At 35.4% G+C, this 26,124-nt stretch overlaps 2 protein-coding genes across 4 annotated transcripts in view; both read left to right on the plus strand.

Moving 5' to 3' along the window:
- The window catches only part of LOC137631099 (synaptic vesicle glycoprotein 2C-like), a 102,700-nt gene extending 98,924 nt beyond the window's left edge, over positions 1–3,776 (plus strand). For all 3 annotated transcript variants that reach the window (XM_068362733.1, XM_068362734.1, XM_068362732.1), the window contains 2 exons: positions 1,843–2,002; positions 2,410–3,776. In XM_068362733.1, coding sequence (XP_068218834.1) covers positions 1,843–2,002; positions 2,410–2,590 — 341 coding nt within the window. In that variant the 3' untranslated portion in view covers positions 2,591–3,776. The remainder of the gene's footprint in view (positions 1–1,842; positions 2,003–2,409) is intronic.
- Positions 3,777–14,656: 10,880 nt separating this feature from the next.
- Ahcy (adenosylhomocysteinase) lies at positions 14,657–23,354 on the plus strand. The gene is made up of 6 exons (XM_068362743.1): positions 14,657–14,766; positions 19,946–20,118; positions 20,237–20,407; positions 21,375–21,563; positions 21,836–22,051; positions 22,630–23,354. Exons 1-6 carry the CDS (start codon positions 14,739–14,741, stop codon positions 23,155–23,157), a joined length of 1,305 nt encoding a protein of 434 aa, XP_068218844.1. The 5' UTR covers positions 14,657–14,738; the 3' UTR covers positions 23,158–23,354.
- The last annotated feature ends 2,770 nt before the right edge of the window (positions 23,355–26,124 follow it).

Consider the following 26,124-nt stretch of genomic DNA (forward strand, 5'->3'; position numbering starts at 1 on the left):
ATGCCAGCACTCACCACAACACAGTAAATTTTGAATTTCTGGCAAATTTACAGCAACGTTTTAACACACTACACACGATATACGCTGGGTCATAAAATTACTTTGGAGAGGACATACTATGGGCACTTTGAGAGAGAGAGGATGTACTTTGGCTCTTTCACAGGACAAGCTGGTTCTCTTCTGCTGCTGTGCATCTCTGGGGTCGCTTATATATGAACTTAGCAACTTCTAGATTATTCTAAATAGATTATTCTCGTGGCTTGGTGGCTGGCACCTAGCGACGGCAAAGTTACCAACTAGATGAAAAATTCAGGGGACGAACCTTGGTTTCAGGCAACTCTCTCTCTCTCAGCTGCTCCGCCCACCTACCGTTCTCAGAAATAAAAAAAAAAAAGATAAAATCTAACACTGGGGTTTTCGAGAACCTTCCAAAACATGTGGCAAATATAAAAACTGCGTATTTTCTCACAAACATGACGCAGTACCTCATGAAAACATAAAAGAAAATTACATAAGCCCTCGTTCACACCTCGTAGGGTCATTTAACACTCTTAAACAGTTTACGAAAGACTCCGTAACAAAATACGTGAAATAAAAAGTTAATTCTTAAAAATAATGTAAATTTACATATACTGAGCTGAATGAAGAATACAATCAAATTAATGACGAAAGTCTTACGTAATTCACATACAAAACGTATATCCAGATGAGAGGAACTCACCTTACAGGTTGGCTATTCACCACAAATGAAGTACATAAAGAAAATACACTAATAAATTATTTACACTACACTAGACCAGCTTCATAAATGTATATATGTATATATATATATATATATATATATATATATATATATATATATATATATATATATATATAATGTAAATATTTACTTATAATTAGAATAATTCCTTACTCTATCATGGAAATCGATGTTAACAAAAAAAAAAAAAAAACTTACTCGAGATTGCCTTTCAATGGTAATTCTTATGAAGATTATATAAACTAATATCTTTGAATCTTTTCTGGGTGACTAAATTCATGCATGTTATTACCTTCGAATCTTTTTTGAAATAGAAGAGAGAAAAGTAAATTTATCTACGCCCCTGTGATGCCAAGACTCGCGTAAGATTCCGTGATACAATTAAATTTAGTTCATTTTGTTTAATCAACGTAACTTCGATCTTATCATGTACCGTATCACAACCTTGAGATTTCTGATAACTTACGAATGAACTGTTTCAAAGCCCGTGTTATCATCCTTGACAACTCTTGTGTCTCTATCAAAGACGTACTATCATTTACTTCTAAATTTCTAGATATTTTTGTTATCTTATCGATAATAAGTGTTTAATTAAATTTTTACAGTATGGTTACAGTATACATTATCATTTTTACATAAACATAAATTTCTAGATATCAGTGATTGTGTCTTAGAGTGATTGACTTTTTTTCGTGGCAGCTGCTATCTCTATCAGTCTCCCCAGGCCTTTCCGTAATTGATTGGAAATAACTACCTTCCCCTATTGGTAACTAGGCCTAACGTACGATTCTGTCATAGTTCAGCCCTGTATCCCAATTCCAATAAAAGGTTGCCAGGTTGGCCTTTTTTTAGGCCAAAATCTTCAATTTTGGTGTTTTTTTTTTTTAAATTTACTCCCTTTTAGTAATATGAAAAAGGTTGGCCTTAAATGCTATTTTTTTTTTTTTTTGGCCGTTTTCTATCATTGGGTTGGCCTTTTAAAGCTTTAGTTGATTAGAAGTTGGTCTTTTCTCATTTAGAAAACCTGGAAACCCTGAATTACCGTGTTCAAAGGTTAAGTCTTATCTTCTTTCCCTTAGGTACGTCTATGATCTTATCGGCAATTGCAGCCTTCTTCATCTGGTTCCTCGATAGTAAAATTGGCATAATCGTCTTCGAAGCAGTTTTCAATTTCATCTTCATCTCGGGGTGGAATGCTCTGGACATAGTGTCGACCGAAGCCTTTCCCACACATATCAGGTAAAAGGTTCATTTACGACAGTAGTCTTCTTCCAAGATTTCTCTCTCTCTCTCTCTCTCTCTCTCTCTCTCTCTCTCTCTCTCTCTCTCTCTCTCTCTCTCTGTAATGCTACAATTTTATTAATAATATTTACTGTATTATTATTATTATTATTATTATTATTATTATTATTATTATTATTATTATTATTGATGTTGTTGTTGTTGTTGTTATCGTTATTGAGATTGCTTCGTAACCTTTCCGAGTCATTAATATTGTTATGCTCTCTCTCTCTCTCTCTCTCTCTCTCTCTCTCTCTCTCTCTCTCTCTCTCTCTCTCTCTCTCAGGACCACATCTCGACCTATCGTTTAATATAGAAATTAGGATATTGCTATCATTACCTTTTTTCTCTCTCCACCTTTCCAGGACTACAGCCTACGGCTTCCTGAGCGCTGCCTCCAGGATAGCAGGCGTGTTGGGCTCGCTCTGCTTCGGCCAGTTCATTTACTCCAGCCGCGCCATCCCCATGCTAACTACCACCGCGGTCCTCCTCTTCGGAGGGCTGGTCTCTCTCAAGCTTCCGGAGACGAGGGAGAACCTCTTATAGACTGGCACGTCAGTTTCCCTTCGCTCCAACTTCGAGACCTTCATTTTGGTATACTTCAAGTATTCGAGGAGCTGGAAGAGTTTGTATCTCCTTCCCAGTAACTCCTTCCAGAGCATAGCAGGACCAGGACAGAGTTCGGTCTGTGTAGTCTGTGTGTGGGTAGGTCTACAGGGGAGTTTTCTGCAAGTTCTTTTGTCTTTGGTTGGGTAGGTTGCTTCATGTTTAGTTGTGGCTTCCAGGTATATGATGATAAGAATAATGGTTCACTATGTATACCTTTTGCGGGTTGCAAACTTGGGTATTTCCCTTTTTTGCGACCTTTCTCTATAACAATCTAAGCATAACTAGCACATGTTATGTAACCTCTTGTTACAAACTGTACATTAGCCTACCTTAATCTTGCCAACGACTTTAGTTACAAGCTTGACTATTACTAACACCTGATAGCTATTAATCAAGTAGCCTGAGGAGGTTTATGTTTAATGGCATTACTACTTTGAGCTGAAATAAAAACAAGAATTTATTTCTGGTGTTGAATTCAGTATAAATTTAACAACTTTTCTGATTGTACCTCAGTTATTTCAGGAGGTTTTATATGATCCGATGCATAAACCTTGCACCATAGCTACCAGGGACAAAATAGAACTAGCAGAAAACGCCCAGGGAGAAGAAGATAAATGGTAACGCTAGAGCTGTATAGAGAATTAAGACGTGGACTGAATGAATTCCGAAAAGAGAAGCTTAGCTGAATATAATATATGTTTTATATAAGCATGTCTCTTTCGAAACCTACAAAGACGTTTCTAGGTGGTTTAGAATATAGCCACCCTATGTTAATCTAGTCAGTGTGGTAAGGGAGAATGTCTAAGTTTTGGGAACTAAGAACAAGAATTGTCAAGATTCTTGTTAGTGTGATATCTTATATAAACTATCATTATACCATAAAACACTTATCTCTTAAATGTATGTCAAGAGTGCAAAAGATAAACAAGATGCAAAACTATTTAACCCTATCGAGACGAATTTTGCGTGTACTGTACTGTATTATGTTTTTAAGCCACAGAAAGTATGAAAACCAGAGTCGTCATGTAGTAATGCAGTTGACCAAATTGTTAACGTTGTCTTCAATGTTCATCCTTGTGGGCATATCTATCTATCTATCTATATATATATATATATATATATATATATATATATATATATATATATATATATATATATATATATATATATATTATAGAAGATATCCATGTAACAATGTCTCCTTAAAATCTTATAAAGTAAACATTTGATATTGCTCCCATAGGGGATATGGGGTAAGAAATCTATGGGCTATGTCTTCACACGCGCGCGCGCACACACACACACACACACACACAGACACACACACTTCACTTGTAACGCCCACAATTCTCTATTTTCTGTATACGAAGTTGTGTTACCTTACGGCCTTTGTCTATGTCGAAATCGTCAGCATTATTCGTCTTACGACCTGCGCGTTTCTCAGCATCAGGATTAGGCTAATAGTCTATTAATCCTGCTCAGCATTAAAAGGTAAACGCCAATTCTTGTCTCGTACGTATTTTATTTAGCAGTGAGACCATGGCAAGGCATGATACCCGGTAATCAACTCACCTTTGAGTGAAAAAGGTGAGTTGGCCACAATACATATATGAACATTTTTTTCTTTTATATAAAAACTAGAGATTGGTAATTCATATTCATAAGCAATGGCATTATAGATTTGTTTCCCTGTAAGCTGTTTATGAACAAAGGCCCGTGCAAATCCAAAGCCATCGTGATTAAAAGGATTATCTCATTGTCTATTTATTTTTGTTATTAAGATAGGAATTAATTACTAATTATTATAGATTGCGTTTTAAAATTATTAGGGTCATTGTGATAAACATAATAGTTTCCATTTGCGCAAGCCATGACATATGAAATATTTAGCTGGGAAAAGTAACTTTGTTCTTTTCTTTTCATGGCCCTGCAGTAACTTGTTTATGTGTTATTTGAAATGTTGGGTACTGTGTCCTGATTAATTTAATCTGCTTAGAAATATGAGGGACAAAGTATAACGAAGATTTATCCCGATATCTTCCACTAGAAGCAGGCTAGTTGATGGCTCGTTCTTTTTAAACGATCCGTGCATGTGCGAATAACAGCATTTGGAGGCAGGATGGAACTTTTCGTTTTTTACTGATAAAGTAAAACCAGGTTGATATGATTCTTGACTTATATTGCAGCACTCGCTACATATAATAGGAGACACTTGAGGCTTTTTTTTTTATTTCTACATTTGTAAAACTATACTAACTGCAAGGAACGCCCCACTACAACAGTATTGGAATGAGGATTGAGGACTGAGAAAAGTGAAAACCAGTTTTAGGAATACATTTAGAGAGCTCGTGTAGCTGGTAAACTAGCTTGTAATTTTGTTTCCTTTGTGTTTTGTGAGCAAATGGAAAACAATACCAATGATTAAACTTGAAACGCCAATCTGAGCCAGCAAGAGACTGAGTAGTACTGACTTAACCACGGCCTAGGTATATTAACTCAACTAGGCTGACTTTTCTAACGTGTGTGCGAGCTATATTGCTCCGTCATGTCGATCTCATATTTAGTCCAGACTGTTCATTATCCCTTACTAAACCCTAGGTGTGAGTCATTGATGTAAGTTCTTGTGTATAATGAATGATTTGTGCTGCTTTTCTCTTTTATAAAAAAAAATGTGTGGTTCAAATACCAATCTCTATCATGTGACTTCTATGTGTTTCGGATCATCTGCATAATAACCATGTGAGGATAAAAATGTGAAATCACGTATCATAACTTCTACTAAACATTAAAGTGAGACGAGAGCTTAAATCTCTCTCTCTCTCTCTCTCTCTCTCTCTCTCTCTCTCTCTCTCTCTCTCTCTCTCTCAGCTTTAATAACTGTCTTTGGTGTGAAAAAAAAAACGGATTCCTCATATTATGCTGATGATATAGCTTTCCCTATTCCACTTCGTTCTTTACGAGTTTTCCTGTGGCCTTTGATGAATTGTATAGAAATGTCGATGCTTATGTACTGCAGTTAGTGCAATGTCCTATTAAAGGGGAGGGTTGTTATTTGTATAAGAAACCACGATGCAGAAATATTGCCTGACGAACGCAAAATCAGAAGTGAAATTAAGCAAATACAGATTAATTCAGTTAACGTTATTAAGTGGTTTAAAAAAATTAGCTCTAATCGTATTTCATACTTTAGACACATCGCAGAACAAAACACAATTAAAAGAAAGACAAACAATTTAAAATTAATCTATTTTCCATAGACTACTTTACAGCACCTTATATTGAAATCATAACATTGGGATCATGACAACACAATCTCTGCTTATAACAAGTCGACCATTCACTAAAAGAAACCAATATTCTCATTTAGATTCTTGAGCGACACCATGCAGGCAGGAATTTTTTCTACCACATAGGCTATATGGGTAGCCTAGTAATTTCACACAGTGCCAAGCTGAAATAGGACATTGTCAGTGGGATAAACACTTCGGATAAATGCGAAAGGAGCCATTCAACTAAGTAGGTCACTTTAAAGACCAAGAAACTATGAAAGCGATAGGTTTTGCGCTGAAGGATCTTTTACCTCTGGCAAATTTGCTGTTATGTAATTTGAAATGTATAGTGTTGTTATTATTTGTAAGATATGTTTATTTATTTTTATTTATTTATCGACATATTTATTTAACTTCTCTGATCTCATTCTGTTCTTATCAGTTTCATCATACAAGCATCTAAAGGCCTACTGCTGTACCCTACGCTTTCAAGTCGGGATATGTTGTAAGATGCTAGGATGATATCTTTGATCTACTAACGAAATGAAGTATTTTTTTTTTTCGAATTGTCAGTCATTCGAAGATCTTTAATTTACAAGAAAAGGAAGTTTTTTTTCTTCTTTATCGAATAGACTATCATTTGAAGCTAATTTCCTAAGGTGTAATGTCTCTTCCATTGCTAAATTACTGAAAGAAGAAAGACACTTCGTATTTAAACACAGTTCATATACTCTGCAATAAACAGTACTGGTTAAGTGCTTGTGTTACCTTTTGAGATATTTGCTTCACACACGTGTATATATATATATATATATATATATATATATATATATATATATATATATATATATATATATATATATATATATATATATACAGTGAACAACCAGAAACCAAACAACAATGAAAATGACCGTATATTTCCTGTAACCAAAGAGCCTTTCAGTATAGTCAATCTGCAGTTGGCGAATTATCCTCCTCTTAATTTCACAATCAATGCAGAGTACATATCAAACATAGCATAGCGTCTTCGTATACAATTATGAACTTTGCTGTCCGTAACTTTATAAAAAAAATAATTGAATAAAGAAATAACTCAATGTGTAGATTTCTCTTAAATGTGCGTGTTATCCTTTCTGTAACCCAAGTAAGATATATGATAGCAGGGATGTGAGTTTATATTTAAACAGGTATGAAATTATATAACATGTTATAACATTATCAAATAGAGTATCACAAATTACAGGCTGAATGCCAAAATGCTCTATGATCACTTTTATTTAATAAAAGAAGTTTTATCATTTACTGAAATGCCTATATTTTTTATTCATTATCAACATGTGTTATATTCTTCCGTTTTATAGTATGTGTAATACCCCGAAGAATAAAGGCTGTGTCCAGGGAATGCATTTACCGGCAAATTTTAGCATCTCTTGTGTTGAACTCTGTACCAAGTAGCTGGTAATGACCACGTGTATTTTTTTCTAAACTTGTGGCAAAATTGAAGTTGCACGCATTCAGCCTTGTGTGGCCACCATTTTAACGAACACATATGGCTTCAATTTCGTCACTTACGTGGAAGATAAAACCAAGGTGCAAATATTGGCTAACAGACGCAAAGTTTGGTACCACAGAGCTAAAAGATGCCAGTGGATGTGATCATGTGATACCCTTCAAATTTCTTCAGAGTACTGAAACATGTTACCATTATATTTTATAGCAAATGAAAATATTATTCTAAGGATGATTGTTTTGAATTTGTTAGAAACTATTAGATAAAACTATGTAGTGGATATGTGTCAATGGAGTGAAAAAGTGTAAGTTATATGTTGGTAATCTTACCCTCTAAATATTGGTAAGGATATTTTGATGAACTATATTTAGCTAACTTTAAAACAACTTATAAGATTTGAACATGTACCAATCAGGCAGTGCCTAATGGTTACGTTTTCTGGCATCCCTTAAGAATGTTGCTAAACCAATTAGCCATTTTTTTTTATCACAAGAGAGAAAATGGAAGTTGCACATATTTGTCAAGGTGATGTCTCCTGAGTGCAGACATAAGTAACTTCTACTCTGCAAATGGTAGACACTGATTGGAAGAATTTGGCAGTAAGATGCTGAATTATATCAGAAAACATGCTTGTGTGATACCCCTTTAAGGCAATAATCCACTTGCTCCTTTTTTTTTTCTTCTTTTTTTTTCATCTTTGCTGCCAAGATGTGCTTTAAATTCTGATGAATTTCATGCTCATTGAGTTAGTCTTGCACGAGCATTAAAATGCATAACATCCGCTTTGGCAGCATCGAACACAAGTGGGAAATTTTGATGCAACAAGACGCTCAAAGATTCCAGAAATAACACTCTTGTGACACCTTAAGAAGATTATTAAGCCAGCATCAATATTCTCAATTACTTTGACCTTAATCATTGTCGGTGCAATGCTTCCTTTCTACAAGATTTCCTCTGTTGTGCCTTTCATCCATTTGTAAATCCACCAGAAAGTTCGTTTTCCTTCGCTCACATATAAACTTTTCTTCTTATGATTTTGAAATAAATTAATATTGTTTTGTTTTTATAGGAACTCTACTGGTCCTGGATTAATAAGAGAGAAGATTTTCCCTATTTCACACAATGCAGACCTTCCTTTGGCAATAGACTGTAGACTTTCCTCTTTTGATAGTGTAAAATTTATGATAGTTTCATCTTCTTGCTGTTTTTGGTACTGGTTTTATTATTCTCTCGACTGATTTTAGCTGACAAGTGAGATTAAGTCATGATTTGCTTTTTTCTTTTACTTCGATGAGAGTCTCTGACGTCATGATATGCTATTGTTCTTTTGGTTCCAGTAATCTGACTAGACAAGTCTCTTATGCAGTGAAGACATTTTAATGCCAGATAATTACCTTATTAAAATTTCTGTGACATTTTTGTTTATTCCAATGTCCTCTCCCGGCATACATACTCTGCCTGCAATACTTTTATTCTTCTAAACTTACAGTGCATTAAATTTACTCCCATCAGTCATTACATTTGGCCCATCACCAATCCTCTTTTTATATGCCATTTCGACAGAAGCCTTTTGTCCCCATCGTCACCCTCAACTCCGACTTCGCAAGAAGGTGGAACATCACTAACACAGACTCTTTAGGTTTAAAGCGCGGTTCACACGGTCGAACTGTTTGTCGAACCGGGTTGTCGAACCTGCTTGTCAAACGGGTCAAAGAGGGAGAGTCAGCCACAAATGCATAAGGTTTGTGAACAATGAAGCCCCACCCACAAAAGTTTGGCGAAAACAGACTTTCTTCAAACCGTTCGACGAACGTGTTTAACAACCAAATACCCCGTTCACACGTTCAAACATCACTTCAGACACTTGACTGTCGAACGGTGTTCGGCGAACCGTTTGACCGTGTAAACCCCGCTTAACGCATAACTGCCCCCATCAACCCAACCAACCAGTTAAAACACTGTGAAATTAGTCTGTGAAAGAAATATGTTGTAGTCTCCATATTAGTTATGGGATTTAGTTGATCGCTTTATGATTGAAATTCTGTGATACTTTTCATTCTATTTGTGTATCCTGTTTTTGGAGATAAAATAAAAATGTGAACAGTTGAATGTTTTCATTTAGGCAGCCCCCTGTTATCTGTAAGCGGAGGGTCATCCTGATGTAAGATTCAGAGATATCGTAGATAACGAAGAAAGAAACATTAATAATATAAAGTGCGTAGGGTGAGTGCATATCAGCTTGTGGAATTTAGCCTTACAATGTATTCCATGGGTTTATTTGCTGACTGAAATCTCACTTTTAGTCGTAAATAGTAGGTCTGATTACCAGTGCAGTAACTTTTTCCTGTAACCAGAGGGAGGCAGGCAGGTCTCATTCACCATTCTGACTGTATTTTCTCCAAAGGAGTTCACAGCGCTGCACTATACGGCTCTTTTTTATTTAATCTATGAAAGTTTTATTATTATTATTATTATTATTATTATTATTATTATTATTATTATTATTATTATTACTACTACTACAACTACTACTAGCTAAGCTACAACCCTAATTGGAAAAGCAGGATATTATAAGCTCAAGGGCTCCAACATGGGAAAATAGTCCATTGATGAAAGGAAATAAACTACAAGAAAAGTAATGAACAATAAAAATAAAATATCATAGGAACAGTAACAACATTGAAATATATCTTTTATATATAATCTATGTAAACTTCAAAAGAACAAGAGGAAGAGAAATAAGATAGAATAGTGCGTCCAATTGTACCCTCAGGCAATAGAACTCAACCCACAAGACAGTGGAAGATCATGTTACAGAGACTATGACACTACCCAAGACTAGAGAACAATGGTTTGATCCTGAAGTATTCTTCTTTTAGAAGATCTGATTACCATAGCCAAAGAGTTCCTTCTACCCTTACCAAGAGGAAAATAGCCACCGAAGAAGAATTGTTTGGTAATCTCCTTGTTGTCAGGTGTATGGACAAAGGAGAATGTGGAAAGAGTAGATCGGGCTATTCGGGGTATGTGTAGGTAGGCAAAGAAAAAATTATCCGTAACAAGAGAGAGGTATCCAATGTAGTACTTTCTGGCCAGTCAAAGGACCCAATAACTCTCTAGCGGTAGTATCTCAACGGATGGTTGGTGACCTGACCAACCTGCTACCAGAATAAGAATTGCCATCCGTTAGAAAAATAAAAATTGATCACTAGTTTTATGAAGAAGGGGTAGATGCCAATGAAGAAACGGAAAAGAATTAAAACTAAATGTCTATCAAATGATATTAGCATCACGAAAGAAACTCAAGATTGAATTGGGTAAAATACAAAATTAAGAATGCAGTGGGAATACGTATTTGGTAGATAGTTCATATTTTACCCTTTTGGACCATCGAGATGGAATTGTCTGAAATAACGCGGACTCATTTTCAAATTCTGTCACTGGAACATTAGAGATTAAAATAAATTATTAAGATTCTTCTTCAATGCCAAAGAAGTTGAAATGAAAAAAAAAATGAAAGTTCAGATGAAGTTCACTTAAATTAAGCTATAGAAATAAAAGATAAAAAAGTAATTTAAACAGAAGTTCCCCGTGTTTGTAAATTGAATTATAACATTGCTTCTTAAAGATGATTTTTTTTTTTCAAATCACCAGAAGTTATCCATTCCAGGAGAGATATTAATTAAAGAGATGAACGGTCGTCAAAAACACCCGTAGATGGTGAGTGCCATCAGTATTTCACGGGGTGTACTGTAGGCATTACACAAGAGTATATACAATGTTCCTAAGATCTCTATTGCCACCTACTTTTTAGCCTACTTCCAAATGGATATCAAGTCTCTCTTACCTTTCCCCCAGTTATACCTCGACGTTCATCGGGCTCCCTGGCCTCATCATTGGGTCAAGAGAGCAATAATTCATCATCATCATCCTCTCTTCCTACACCTTTTGACGCAAAGGGCCTCTGTTAGATTTCGCCAGCCGTCTCTATCTTGAGCTTTTAACTTGATACTTCTCTATTCATCATCTCCGACTTGACGCTTCATAATCCTCAGCCATGTAGGCCTGGATCTTCCAACTCTTCTAGTACCTTCGGGAGCCAAGTAATAATTACAGTTTTAAAAGTTCTCAAGATGTTCAGGGTATTTCCGTCGAGGGACCAAATGACTTAACGGGTGTGACACAACACGCCTAAATACTCAAGCTGTGATGGACTGTCCTTCGAGACATCTCCACCTGTGATTGTTGGCTTTATTTTCTATTTATTGTCTGATTGTTGTGTTCTATTCTTTCGTTGAAATGCTATTGCAGCTCGATTGGTGATGTATTTCTAGTAAGTATTAAAGGTATAATTAGTTTTGGTGATTATGAATATTTTATCATAAAAAACTATGTGCACTGATAAGATCTCAACATATATATGTATCTATCTATCTATCTATCTATCTATATATACATACATATATATATATATATATATATATATATATATATATATATATATATGTACATACATGTGTCTGTCAATCCAAAGAAATGAAATTATTGACAAGCGTCATGCACAGTTAAAATGAACAGCAAACTCCTTGACTTTGATACGAAAAAACAGTTGATAAGAAAATTAGTTGATGCTATCTGGTAAGATCTGGTGAAAACTAGTTATTACCAGACATGGGTTATGGAGAAATGTTCTATGATTTGCAATTTATGTAACTATCCTACAGTTGAGATTATTATTATTATTATTATTATTATTATTATTATTATTATTATTATTATTATTATTATTATTATTATTATTATGGGCTCAGCTATAACCCTAGTTAAACAAACTGGATGCTATAAGGCCAAAGAATCAGGGGAAAAATAACCAAGTGAGGAAAGGAAATAAGGAAAGAAATAAATTGCAAGAGAAGCAATGAACAATTAAAACACAATACTTAAGAACAGTAACATTAAAATAGATCTTTCATCTATAACTACAAAAACTTCAAAGGGAATTTCTGATACCATATTTCTAACAACAGTTATAATCATTCTATTTGGAAATTACTTAGATGAGATTTTCAAGTTTTATTGAATGATTCTTATTTTTATTTCTAAGGAGTTATTTCGTTTAACAGTAGGTGACTCCAGGAAAAAAAAAATTCCCTATTAAGGTAGCTTTCATGTCCACGAACTTCCACAGCTCTATTTTGTGCATAAATTTGAATAAGACCTACAGTTCGTAATACTATACTCAATTCGTTTTTATTGAGGCGCATTTGCACTGAATCGTAGCTCGGAAAAGTTTCCTGCTATCTGATTGGTTAGAATTATCTTGTCTAACCAATCAGCAAGCAGGAAACTTTTCCGAGCTAAAATGGCACCCCAGCGAGTCGGTGCAAATCTGCCTCACTAAAAAGAATTGACTATAGGTATGCAGTTAATTCTGATAGTAAGGCCTTCTCCATCATGAGGCTCAATACTACACAGTATTCTTGAAGTTTTATTCCAGCTGTGACCAAGTTGTGGAATGATCTTCCTGACCAAGTAGTTGAATTGGTGGAACTTCAGTTGTTCAAACTTGCAGCAAATTTTATGTTGAACTGGCTGATATCTCTTTTTTTATAGTTTATATATGAAAGATCTGTTTTAATGGTGTTACTGTTCTTAAGAATATTTCTTTTCAATTGCTCATTAGTTCTCTTGTAGTTTATTTTCGTTTTTTTCCTCACTGGGCTATTTTTCCCTGATGAAGTCCTTGGGCATTATAGCATCCTGCTTTTCCAACTAGTGTTGTAACTTAGCTAATAATAATAATAATAATAATAATAATAATAATAATAATAATAATAATAATAATAATAATAATAATATCTTATACGTTATAACGAAAGTTTATGCTGTTTTATATACTGTTTTATTTGTCAAAAATTGATGCATTGTGTGACACAGTTCCACAAGAATTCTGTATTGCAGCTGTAATTACAATTGTGCATGGATTATTTCGTAAAGGATTGTTTAGCACGACGTTTATATCCCAGTTTATGAGGCCACACAAACTTTCAGTTTCTTGCAAGGGAAATATGATTTTTTTTTTTAGTTTCCTGTGAGAAATATTTCTAAATCAGTTATTTTTTTCCCATATCTTGCGTATGATTGCATTTTCTATTACTATTACTCTCTCCCTTATTCGTATACAAATTCTAATATAAAAACTTTGAAAAATAAATATTAGTATTTTCAGATAATTTTCTTTTTTGCTATTTAGGTTAGTAACATGCATGCGTTTGTATATTTCAACAGTCGAATTATTGTGATAGGAAAATTAAAACTTATTCTACGTGTTTCGATGGCGTGGATTTGAATGACAATAAACGAGCAATATGCGGTGTGAAATGTTGAATGCTTTGGAACGAACATGATAAAATGTGAAGTCCCTATAGATAGTAGGTTCCCATGCTGTATAGGACCAGAAAAGCAGCCCGTATTGTAAGTAAGGTATGTTTTTCATTGTTGAAAGTTAACACCTATTATGAGATGTTGTTGGGTCAAAATGTGTATCGTACTGCAAATCTGGCACTCTTTCATGGTGTTTTTTCTTATTTGAATGCGTACGCTGCGCATATTTTGGAGCATATGTTATCATTTGTGAGCTATATATTTAAGACTCTTTTTGAAAACAACCACGTTGATAAAGGAAACTTGAACATAACAGCAAATCAAATTTGTTTTTTTGATCCCCGTAATTTCAGCATATAATATCGGAAACGGACATCGCTGTCATCACATATGTTTATCAATCTTCATGGCACTGTTTGCCATGGTACAGAATACAAAACAATCGATGCGCCGAGGAACATTCCAATATTTACAGATGGAATTTTGATTCAAATTATAATTAATTTTGATAATAATTCTTCTTATATCCAAAACCTGTAAGCAACTGATATTTTGACACAAACATTGCATACCATAAGTTGAAGGCTGTATGTTCATTACAATTAGATATAAATTATTCCAAATACTAAGTGCTGTCATGATAAATTTTATCATAAATTAGTTTAGCAAATTAATCTATTTAATTTATATAATGTGTAAGTATTGCACAACAAAATTGAGAATTATAAGGAATAAAAGAAACGCATCTAACCTCAACAAAACTCATATCTGCGAGCTTCATGTAACGCTAGTAAACTCGAAATAAACTAGTTGGAAACTGCGTTTGTGCTCAGAAGTATAAAAGCCGGTGAGCCGATAAAAGCGGCCCTTCAGTAGTTACCAGTTACTAGTGATCACTTGTGCGTTACTCCACATCAAGATGAGTTCGAAGCCCGCCTATAAAGTTGGTAAGTGTTTACATGTAAAAGTGGCTTTATCTTATTAGTTATTGTGAAATAAGGCGTTATTTACGCGTGTAATCTTTGCTGTTCTTCGTGTTATGAACTGTCAAATCTACGCATGGCAGACCACGCCGGTCGCAAGAGCGTCTGCTCTTTAATTTGTAAACAAAGAACTTGCCACATCGTGATCGTTGATTATGCAATGCAGATCATTATCTTTTTATTACATTTCAAGGATTTACCCATACATACTTAGTAGGTTTAGTGTGCTGGCATGACGTTGTTACAGTGTAAAATGGGTTAAAACCGCTTTGTGGTAAAGTTACTTGGCAACTTTGTATTCCATTTTTATGATAGTCTGGCCTTAACGCTGGTTATAGAGCGGGAAAAAACAATTCTTTGAAAACATTGTTTTATTGACTCCTGTGTATGTAACTTGGGCTGTCATAGGCATGTTACGTGTAAACATTACTAAGGAGTTTGTTCTTTTATAATGAGCTTCCCTGGAATTTCAAATTCTGGTCTTACCATTTTCCGGTACCCCCTTAAATTTCTCTCTCTCTCTCTCTCTCTCTCTCTCTCTCTCTCTCTCTCTCTCTCTCTCTCTCTCTCTCTCTCTCTCTCTCTCTCTCTCTCTCTCTCTCCTATATATATATATATATATATATATATATATATATATATATATATATATATATATATATATATATATATATATATATATATATATATATATATATATATATATATATACACACATTCATATTCATACATTCTCTCTCTCTCTCTCTCTCTCTCTCTCTCTCTCTCTCTCTCTCTCTCTCTCTCTCTCTCTCTCATATGTATATATATATACATACACACATTCATATTCATACATTCATATACATACATACACTCACAGTATACATGGTTGCAATATCAAGTATGTGCACATTTATTTCTTATTATTGTTGTTATTCCTAAGTTACAACCTTAGTTGGAAGAGCCCAATGGTATAAGCCCATGGGCCGCAACGAGGGAAGAAAACTAGGAAAAATTAAATATTTTAAGAACAGAAACATCATTAAAGTGAATATTTTCTATATAAACTTGAACAAAATGAGAGGAAGAGCAATTGGGTAGAAAGTGTGCCCAAGTGTACCCTTAAGCAAGAGAACTAGTTAAAGATTTTATATATATATATATATATATGTATGTATATATAATGAGAGTATATGTTAACCTGTGCTCTTTAAGCGATAATGAGACGTTCCATGTGTAAGAATACATATTCATGTCAGGTTAAGAGTGTGGTTTTGGGGGTGGGGCAGTTATGCGTTAATCTGTGTTGTCAGGTTTATGAGGACAGAGGAGAATCTGTAAAGAATAGGCCAGAGTATTCGGTGTATGTGTAGGGAAAGAAAAGTGAACTGTAACCAGAGCGAAGGGTCCAATGTAGTACTGTCTGGCCAGTCAAAGGATCCCACAACTCTTTAGGAGTAGTATATTGACGGATTTGCCTGTTTATTGGTAACCGTGCAAGGTTCTATCTTTGTCTCCTTGGTTAATGACAATTATTTACTTAAGGCTTTTATGCCTGTAGTATGTGTATACACTCAAAATTAGGCAATCTGTCTTATAATACCCTGTGTGGAGGATTGTGATGGAAATTTTTTAAAACATAATATATAAAATTTGGTATTTTACTTATGGACATTAATTGCTTTCAACGTAAAATATAGGTTTTCCTGTTGTATTATGATGTGATTTGAATGATTTTGAGGTTTATTTCCATCGCAAATGAATACTTATCCTTCCACCACCCCTCCCCTATAGATAACAATCTGGGGAACCTCCTTGGGAACCGTGGTTTTGGGTGGGGGAGACAAAGTAGGTATAAACAGGGCAAAATGGGGGGGAAAAACCTAAATATAACAAACATAAAAATGGACTTGTATACAGGTATACACTGAATTTGAATACATAAAAACATCGAAATGGGAAAACCCGAGTCAAGAATTTTACATGAGAAAATGGCATACAAATGCACTATATGACCAGTTATTGCACGTCACATTGTACTGTAGTTGTGCACTAACCGAACCTGTCATTGATTATATCTGCACCTGGATGGTCGCCATCCAGGTGCTTCGCCCCACCCCCCCCTTTTTTGGTGGGGGCCTTGTCCCCCACGCCCCCTAACCTAACGTTTTTCTTGATACCTTATTAATGTCCATAACTAAAATAATACCTGATCGGTACCTATTACTACAGAAATAAATATTATACTTACCATTACTGTCTTATAAGCCTGAACAATGGGGCTGCTGGTCCTCCTCCTCCTCCGCTTCCTGTGGCCTCTTGGGCCGTGGCCTCTCCTTGAGGAGGGTACAGCAATGCAGCAATTTTACAAAAACAATGTAGTCGCTGATTTTCAGGGTATTGTTTTAAATATAAAAGAGATGTATATTGCTTAAAATATTGACCGATTTCCAGGCCGCTTGATCCACTCTTTGAGATCCCTCCAAAGTCTTCTCAATATTTTGATTATGTACCAATGAATTATCAGGGTCTACAAAGTTTTCCAAATGATTCACCGTGTTATGTATATTACCCAAAGATGACAGCTTATTATACGCACGCCACTTGTCACTATTAATACACGGGCCACTCTTAATATATTTCTGGATTAAAGGAATAAGATTTTCAGCTGAGCGTTCTCGAGGCAAAGGCTCCACTAAAGGCAGTATAAAAAAATTCTTGGATTCCCTCTCGATCCCCCCAAAAACCCAAGTATCACTGAGAGGACGGCCCCTGTCAAATTTAAGTTTGCCAAAATGAGATTCATCTATTTCTATTTTAACACCATCACCAATTGGTTCTTGATTATCAAAATAATATTCAGCAACTTCACAACAAAATCTACACTAGTCAACACTGATTGCTCTATTAATTTTAAGAGAATCTATTACAGTATGATGGTTCCACAATTTATTGACCCAATGATAGTTTCCAAGCAGGAAGATGAGTACCATCTAAAAAGGTACCTTTGTAATCTGAAACTTGATACCCACATCGCTGGCGTTTCTTTGTTTTGGCAATCACCACAGTAGAACTAATATACCAAATATGCTTATCTTCCCTAAAAAGTAATGGTTTCTGACACTTAGGACACTGAACACTCAAAGGTGACTCAGAATGTTAACGGAAAAAATCATATGCATATTTTGCATGTTCGGGTTATGCACCACCATGATATTTGCCTATTACCCGAAAATAATTGAGCTCACAAGAGTCACACAACTGAATTTCACTATCCATACCTTTAAACTGATGGCGGAAAAGAAAATCCTTGGTCTGTTGGAACCGTTTTGTTTTCTGATTGGTTAAAAATGAAAACGTCATAAATTGACAGCCAGTTACATAAAGTGTGACAAACCAAAGTATTTTGGAGAGAATCAGGTATGTTTGTAGATTGGCTAATTGTCAAAACAGTGGCCTGAAGCACCTGTCTTCGAATGCCAAAACGTCAAAAGTATTACATAATTCCAAAAAAGTTTGTTATTGGCTGAAATGAATAAGAGTTAAGCCACAAGAGATGAAACAGGTGATTTGAGTGGTTGTCGATAACAAATGAACAAACTCAAGATACTGATGATTGGTGTAGAAGGCAAATATTAAGACGTCATAAAATTACTTCCAATAACACAAGTTGAAAGGTGAAGCCAACAACCAAAACAGATTGGTTCTATGGTTACGCTTTGAGAAGGTAAATTTACCACCTAGTAGAATGAGATTTACAGAGCTGGCCGTGACCATGAAAAGGATAACATTGGACTTAAACTTTTTCAGGTGAACTTGCTAACATTTTTCTTGATTTTTATAAGAACTAGGCATTTTTGACAGATATTATACAGAAATACTACAAAACACTTCCTTAACACAGTGAAATAAGTTAAAATACGCTACATTATTAATGTTCATAAATAAAATAATACCTAAATTTTTTATATGTTTGTTCTATTTCTCAAAATATACAAATTGGAGCCTTTGTATAATGACGGATAGAAACATTTGCATAGAACACTAACCTAACAGCCATGCCCTTGTCTGCTTACCTAACGTGGCTGCCGACGCCCATCTTCGACCCCGCCCCCCCCTTAGACTGCTGTATTCTTAGTGATACTGTAGTGTTGGAAAAGGGAAATTATGGAGAATGTTCGTCGTCATACATACACCCCTACAAACCATTGGTCCTGCTGTTACATTGACCTTCAGCTATTCGGGTTGACAATCCTCTTTTTGTTTAATAGCTTAAAGGTTTATAGATCTTGCATTATTGACAGAAGCAAGAGACAGGGCTATGAACTAGACTAGCCATATATTAATAATTGATGCCCATGCCCCCTCACCATCAAGGTATGACCCGAGAGCTCTAGGTAAAGGCTGTTAATGACTCGACAGGTAGACCTATAGTCTCCTCAGACATCTCATCCTTAGCTCAGAAGGATGATGAGGTTACCAACACTAGAGCTATAGCGGGTTCAAACTCCCATCCAACAGATTGACTTGACAAAATAAGAACTTTTTTCATTTGCAAGTGTAATTGACATAGTGACCAACAGATGTGGATGAATAAAACATTCTTAAGATCATGTATTATTAGAGTTATTAGTGATATTTTCTTATATTAGTAGAGGAGGTATTCTTCTATGGTCTTTTTACCCTGAAATCTTTTCTTGACTTTTGATTTCTGTGTTAACCATACCCGGGCTCTGATGAGATGCTGTACATTAATATATCCAGCGATTGTTCGTGCTCTTTTTCTCTACATTCCTCCTGATAAAGATATTCTCTCCATTGTGTTTAATTATCTTCTGCATTTCCAAGGTTATTGAGAATTTAATAGGTACTGTACTGTACATTGAAAATAGCCAAGTCATTTTATTTAATCGTAGAAAGTTCTTTTTTTATCACGATGAAACTACCATTATTGTATAAGATATCTTGCCTAGACTACCCAGAGAGTAGTTCAGTGCTGTGGGTTACTACTTTAATGATGAATATCATTATGGGTTTTTTGGTGTTTAGAGTTTACATCTTTTAAAAGGATATGTAGTGTAATTCCATGTTCTGTAATTTTATCCTTTTCTTGAGAGTAACCTTGATATTTTAACTGAATTCATATTTTTTTTCCTTCTAGCTGACATCAACCTGGCCGATTTTGGCCGCAAGGAGATAGTCATGGCAGAGAAGGAGATGCCAGGTTTGATGAGTCTACGTCAGAAATACGGTACTCTGAAACCTCTAAAGGGAGCTCGTGTTGCTGGGTGCCTGCACATGACTATTCAAACTGCTGTTCTTATTGAAACCCTGGTGAGTTTAAGTGAGAACTCTCATTTGAAATAAATCCATTGCAGTATTTTGTTGCCCAATTCTTCTAACCTATGTGCATTTTAACATTTACTCTTTATTTTTAATTTTAAATCTGCAGACAGAACTTGGTGCTGAAGTACAGTGGTCCTCATGTAATATCTTCAGTACACAAGATCACGCTGCTGCAGCTATCGCCAAGACTGGCGTGCCAGTGTATGCATGGAAGGGAGAAACAGATGAAGAATACATCTGGTGTATTGAACAGACAATCCTATTTCCTGGTGATAAGGTAAGTACGTCTGACTTTTTTTTTTTTTTTTTTTCAAATTTGTTTCATTTGCCATTGTACTGGTCTCCCCTGTTCAATCCAAAGTTTGCATCTTTTTATTTTATGATTTCTAAAACCACTGCTAATCTCTCATAGCCCACATTCATAATGTTGTACAATAGGTCTAGTTACATTCCACCAAAAAAAAAAAATCCCAAAATACCCTGAAAATGTGCATTTTAAAGGTATCTTGTTTAAGTATTACTTCATTAGACTATTGAAAGAAAATTTCTGTCTACTTTTCTATTGTGGGCTCAAGGCTGTCTTCCTGAATACCAATCATGTCTTCATTTGTTTCCTTTTTTCCCTGTCATTTTTATTTGTTTTATTGGATTAACTGTTCTCTCATCCCTCGTCCTCACTGCCTTTTTTCACAGCTTTAAAATCTTCATCATACTCTACCCATACATCTTAACATTGTAAGTTCACATTAGTATGTAATTTGTCTGGTAAGTTCTCTCATTTCTGGCTTCACAGACTAATGCGTCTTTGGGATGATGCTATTGCTTTACCTATTCTAAAACCTGCCCATCTATCACCACTTAACTTTTTCCCCCATTTGCTCTTGTTTTGCAATTTTGAGCATCTAGAATATCTATCCATGTAGAATTTGTACTCCAGAGCACTTCTGGCAATATCTGTTACGTTTTGTGGACATTGAGATTTTCACTTTGAAGTTTCCATTGCCTCCTTTCCCGTCACTAGTTGCATACGGAAATTTATTTTTTTTCCCACCTTAAAGTTTCCGACACCTTTAGATCCTGCTGTCAACACTAGGTCCTCAACATATGGCAACCTCCCTTCCCCATCCCACTCTTGGGAGTTCCTCCTTTTAATGTCTGTGCTGATCCTTGATAAAGTTCTAACATTAATCTTGTTCATCTGATGCCCCTACATATGCACTTAACCTTGTTCAATTCTTTTGCAGCCTTTGAATATGATCCTTGATGATGGTGGTGATCTTACCAACCTGGTCCATGAAAAATACCCTCAGTACCTGCCAGAAATTAAAGGCCTCTCTGAGGAGACCACCACAGGTGTTCACAATTTGTTTAAGATGATGCGAGAGGGCAAGTTGAAAGTCCCTGCCTTCAATGTCAACGACTCTGTTACCAAGGTTAGTGTTTTTTAAAAGATGTTCATTGGAATTACGATTATTTAATGATTTAAACTAAAATATTCATTTAATCTGGTATTGTTTTACCTTCGGTGTATAATAAATTTGTTCAGCGATCTTTTGTACAGAGAAATATGTGATGATAATGTTTAGTGATTTAGTGTACATAGAAATATGTATTAATAATTTTCAGTATATACTGTACATTGAAAAATATAATAATGCAAACAACTTCTATTTGTGGCTGGTAATTTATTTTCTTTTTCTTTCAGAGTAAATTTGATAACCTCTATGGTTGCCGTGAATCTCTCACCGATGGTATTAAGCGGGCTACAGACATAATGTTGGCTGGTAAGACCTGTGTTGTAGCAGGGTATGGTGATGTGGGCAAGGGATCTGCCCAGTCGCTCAGGGCCTTTGGCTCCCGTGTCCTGATCACAGAGATTGACCCAATTAATGCTCTCCAGGCAGCATGTGAAGGTTACCAGGTAATATACATTGAAATTTATTTTTCAAGTACTTGTACAGTCATTTATTGACATAGTTAAATTTAAGCTGAAAGATATGAATAATTTATACTATTTCCTTGTTAGGAAAAATAATTGATTTATGGCCTATGTGAGGCAGCTTAATTTCAGATACTGTTTTGATTTTGTATATACAGTTATTTCAAATAATGAAAATTGGTATTTATCAAGTGCTGAGTGTACCAAGAATATGTGGTCAAGTAAGACCAGCTATCTTTTGCCTAAGAGATTTTTTCCGTTTGATATGTGTAAGAGTTGTCATAATAGTAAGAATCTAACATACCTTAAGTTTAGCTTCCATGCAGCGTATTAATTGTCTACTTACGGACTAGAATTTTTCTAATAATTTTCTGTAGACTGCCATTTTCTATATTTCTTTTGAACAGTTATAAGATTTTTGTATTAATGTACATTATAATGGTAAGAATTAAGAGGATGTTGAAATAGCCTAGACATTTTAGATTTGAGTTTAGAAACTAGGCCCTCAATGGAGGGCTTTGTTATTGTTCATGAAATTAAATTGATGTATTTCATTTCAGGTAACGACAATGGAAGATGCCATCAAGCAGGGAGCATCAATCTTCGTAACTACCACTGGTTGTCGCGATATCATTACTGGCGAACATTTCTTGGCCATGAAAGATGACTCCATTGTTTGCAACATCGGTCACTTTGATATTGAAATTGATGTCAAATGGCTGGACGATAACTGTGTTGAGAAAGTTAACATCAAGCCTCAAGTCGACCGCTACTTACTCAAGTCTGGAAATCACGTCATTCTACTTGCTGAGGGCCGTCTTGTAAATCTGGGATGTGCTATGGGTCATCCATCTTTCGTCATGTCTAACTCTTTCACCAATCAAGTCATTGCCCAGATTGAATTATGGACCAAGGCTGGCCAGTATCCCGTCGGCGTCCACTTCTTGCCAAAGAAGTTAGATGAAGAGGTGGCTCGTCTTCACTTAGATCACTTGGGTGTGAAGTTGACCAAACTTTCTGCTACCCAGAGTGACTATTTAGGACTTCCCGTTGACGGACCATTCAAACCCGATCACTATCGCTATTAAGTACAAAACCCGAAGTAATGCACCACCTAGTCCTTTTATTTCTGGTACTGTATTTTAAATCCCGGTATTTCTGGATGTTTTACACGAGTGTTAATTTTGAAATCATGTACTTCATCCAGGTAAATTGTTTGTTGAAATTACAAGATGTGTGAGTGAAGAATGATACTGTATGTATGGAATTAAATTGTTTTTTGTAATTTTATCTTTTTAATACTCCTTTCATGTAACCTATTTTTCTTCTATATGTTGCACAGCATTTCATATATAGAAATTACTTTCATTTAGAGAAACCAGTGTAATATTTTTCTGGGTGCAGTTGGTATGCATAAATCTTTCACAGTAAGTTTAAATTAAAATAGTGTAGTACAGTAGTTGGTTCCAAGATTGTCATGAATTTCAGCTCTTGGCTTGCTGTGTGGCTGTTTAAGGACTTCACTGACACCTATGCACAAGCAAGTCCCAGTCAAGTACAGTAACTGAAATGTAGGCTTACTTACCTCCCTAAACTATACTTTTGAGTGCTATGCCTGTAAAGAATTAATGGTGCAAATTTTTCAGTTAAGATGAATGTCTAAGGCACAGCTTGACATTAGTATTTAAAGAAAACCCAATATGACCTTGTGTTGTAAGTTTTAATGCCAATTTCATGTAATTAAGGACCCCTTGCCTCAAACCAATTATTCATTGTGGTTACTATTGTGTACATGAAAATTCCAGTGCCCCACACCAAATGTTTACTAGACTAGATGAGAAAATTGGGCACTTGACTAGGATGTTGTGTTGAGGAACATTTAAGATGACACTTTTCTAATAGAATTTAGAATCTCAAATTGGATTGAAGGATGTAATAGAACTAGTGAATGTGCTTGCTGAATTACCTAATAAGTCCCAGCACCACACTATATATTCTAGGGACAACATTGTGCTTTAGGTATTATTACTAGGTAAGCTTTAACCCTAGTTGGAAAAGCAAGATTCTATAAGCCCAAGGTCTCCAACAGGGAAAAATAACAGTGATGAAAGGAAATTAACATAAGTAATGAACAATGAAAATGGGATATTTTAAAAACATTTAACAACATTTTGGATGGTCTCTTGCAGTATAGTATTCTTTTGGTCCTTGGCTGCACTTGCTTTATATTGCTAAAATTTGTACGCTATTGGAAATTGAACAGTAACAAAACTCAAGGTATGATGGTAGGTAGAGGAAAGTGGTGCCTGAACACCAATTTACCTCTATACTAATAAAAATTTTGGTCGAGAATCTTTACAGCAAATGCACTCGAGAAACATTAGGTCTGTTAACCCTTTAATTGTACAAAAATGTTCTTATTGAGAAGGCCTCCAAGATTGTTCATTAATAAATCTATTCTTAACTGCTGAATCTCATATTTTGTTGGAGGAGAACTTGTGGTCTATCAAGTTTCTAATTCCTGATTTAGGTAATGTTTTATTCTCTGCACTGTTCATTTGGTTTTTATGTTGCTTAAAATATTTCTAACTGACCATCCTTTGCATTCAGATCTTCCCAGACATGAAATAATAGGTATGCAGTCAATTCTGAAAGTCATGCCTTCTCATTCATAAGGCTCAATACTACACAGTATTCTAGAAGTTATATTTCAGCTTTGACTAGATTGTAAAATGATCTTCATAAAATCTTCCTTTACATCCATTTCCACTATCAAGCCTCTTATTACCTTGACATTCGTAGCGTAACTATGGTTTATCCCAGTTAACTTGGGAGCTGAACATACTGACAGGCCCCAGCACCATATCAAGTAGCTCAAATTGATAAATTTTATCCCATCTGAATGGAAGAGATTTTTGCTAGAAATTTGGTTGTGTAAAGGCCTGGCCAGATGGGCGGGCTTGTTCACCGTACAGTGCGAATGGCGAGCACATTTTTCCGGACCTGCCAGTGAATGTTGTCCACACAGCGAGCGATGATTTGATGAATAGGGCAGGGCAGCTTGCCCGATGATGCCACCGTAGCTTTACACAATACATATGAATATGATAAAGGGCTACTATGAACCTCATTATGCTTTGTTAGTCGATTTTTCTCTAATGTTTGTTTTTACCAAGGTCCACACGATTTATTGTCCACATCAGCCCTATAATTTCCGGTTTATTGTCCACATCAGCCCTATAATTTCTGGTTTATTGTACACATCAGCCCTATAATTTCTGGTTTATTGTCCACATCAGCCCTATAATTTCTGGTTTATTGTCCACATCAGCCCTATAATTTCTGGTTTATCGTCCACATTAGCCCTATAATTTCCAGTTTATTGTCCACATCAGCCCTGTAATTTCCGGTTACCCCTTCATATAACACTTCAGTTATGATAGTTTTGGAAAAAAGTTCACGTAAAAATATCCACACCGAAATTATACACCATTGGCTGAACTTTTATGAAGTGAATAAATTTTCTTGATGTAAATTAGATCTTACTATAAGAGGGAGGCTATGTTCCTTAGTGTCAGATGTAAGCTATCCGCATACAAGTCGTCGGTATCATCGGTATAGTGATATTTGTCCATTTTTGACAAGATCTTGTATCGCTATCAGTGAAGTGTCAGGTCAGGTCATGGAATTCCCATGATTTAGGAGTGTAAACATTTACTCCTAGCTCTTGACTTTTGCAGGTTATCTTTTCTGGAATCACACCTAAATTGGTTATATTGTGTATTGATTTTTGGTCATCCATCGTATTGAAGTACAATACTGTTTCCCAATCTATGCAGTAATGGCTTTCAATTTCGTTATCCGTGTGACTGTTCTAGTAATTGCTCAGGTTTACTTTTCATAAACATGTATTTCTATGATATAGTTGAATCAACCATGGCCACCACTGGTGATTTTAATTGCCGAACGTTCAGACAATCTACTTTTTGCCTGTCAAATGTGCCGATTGTTGGATCACCTTTTCTGGACAGGCCTTAAATTAAACCTTAAGGTGG

Source organism: Palaemon carinicauda, chromosome 39, assembly GCF_036898095.1.
Source record: "Palaemon carinicauda isolate YSFRI2023 chromosome 39, ASM3689809v2, whole genome shotgun sequence".
Lineage (NCBI taxonomy): Eukaryota > Metazoa > Arthropoda > Malacostraca > Decapoda > Palaemonidae > Palaemon > Palaemon carinicauda.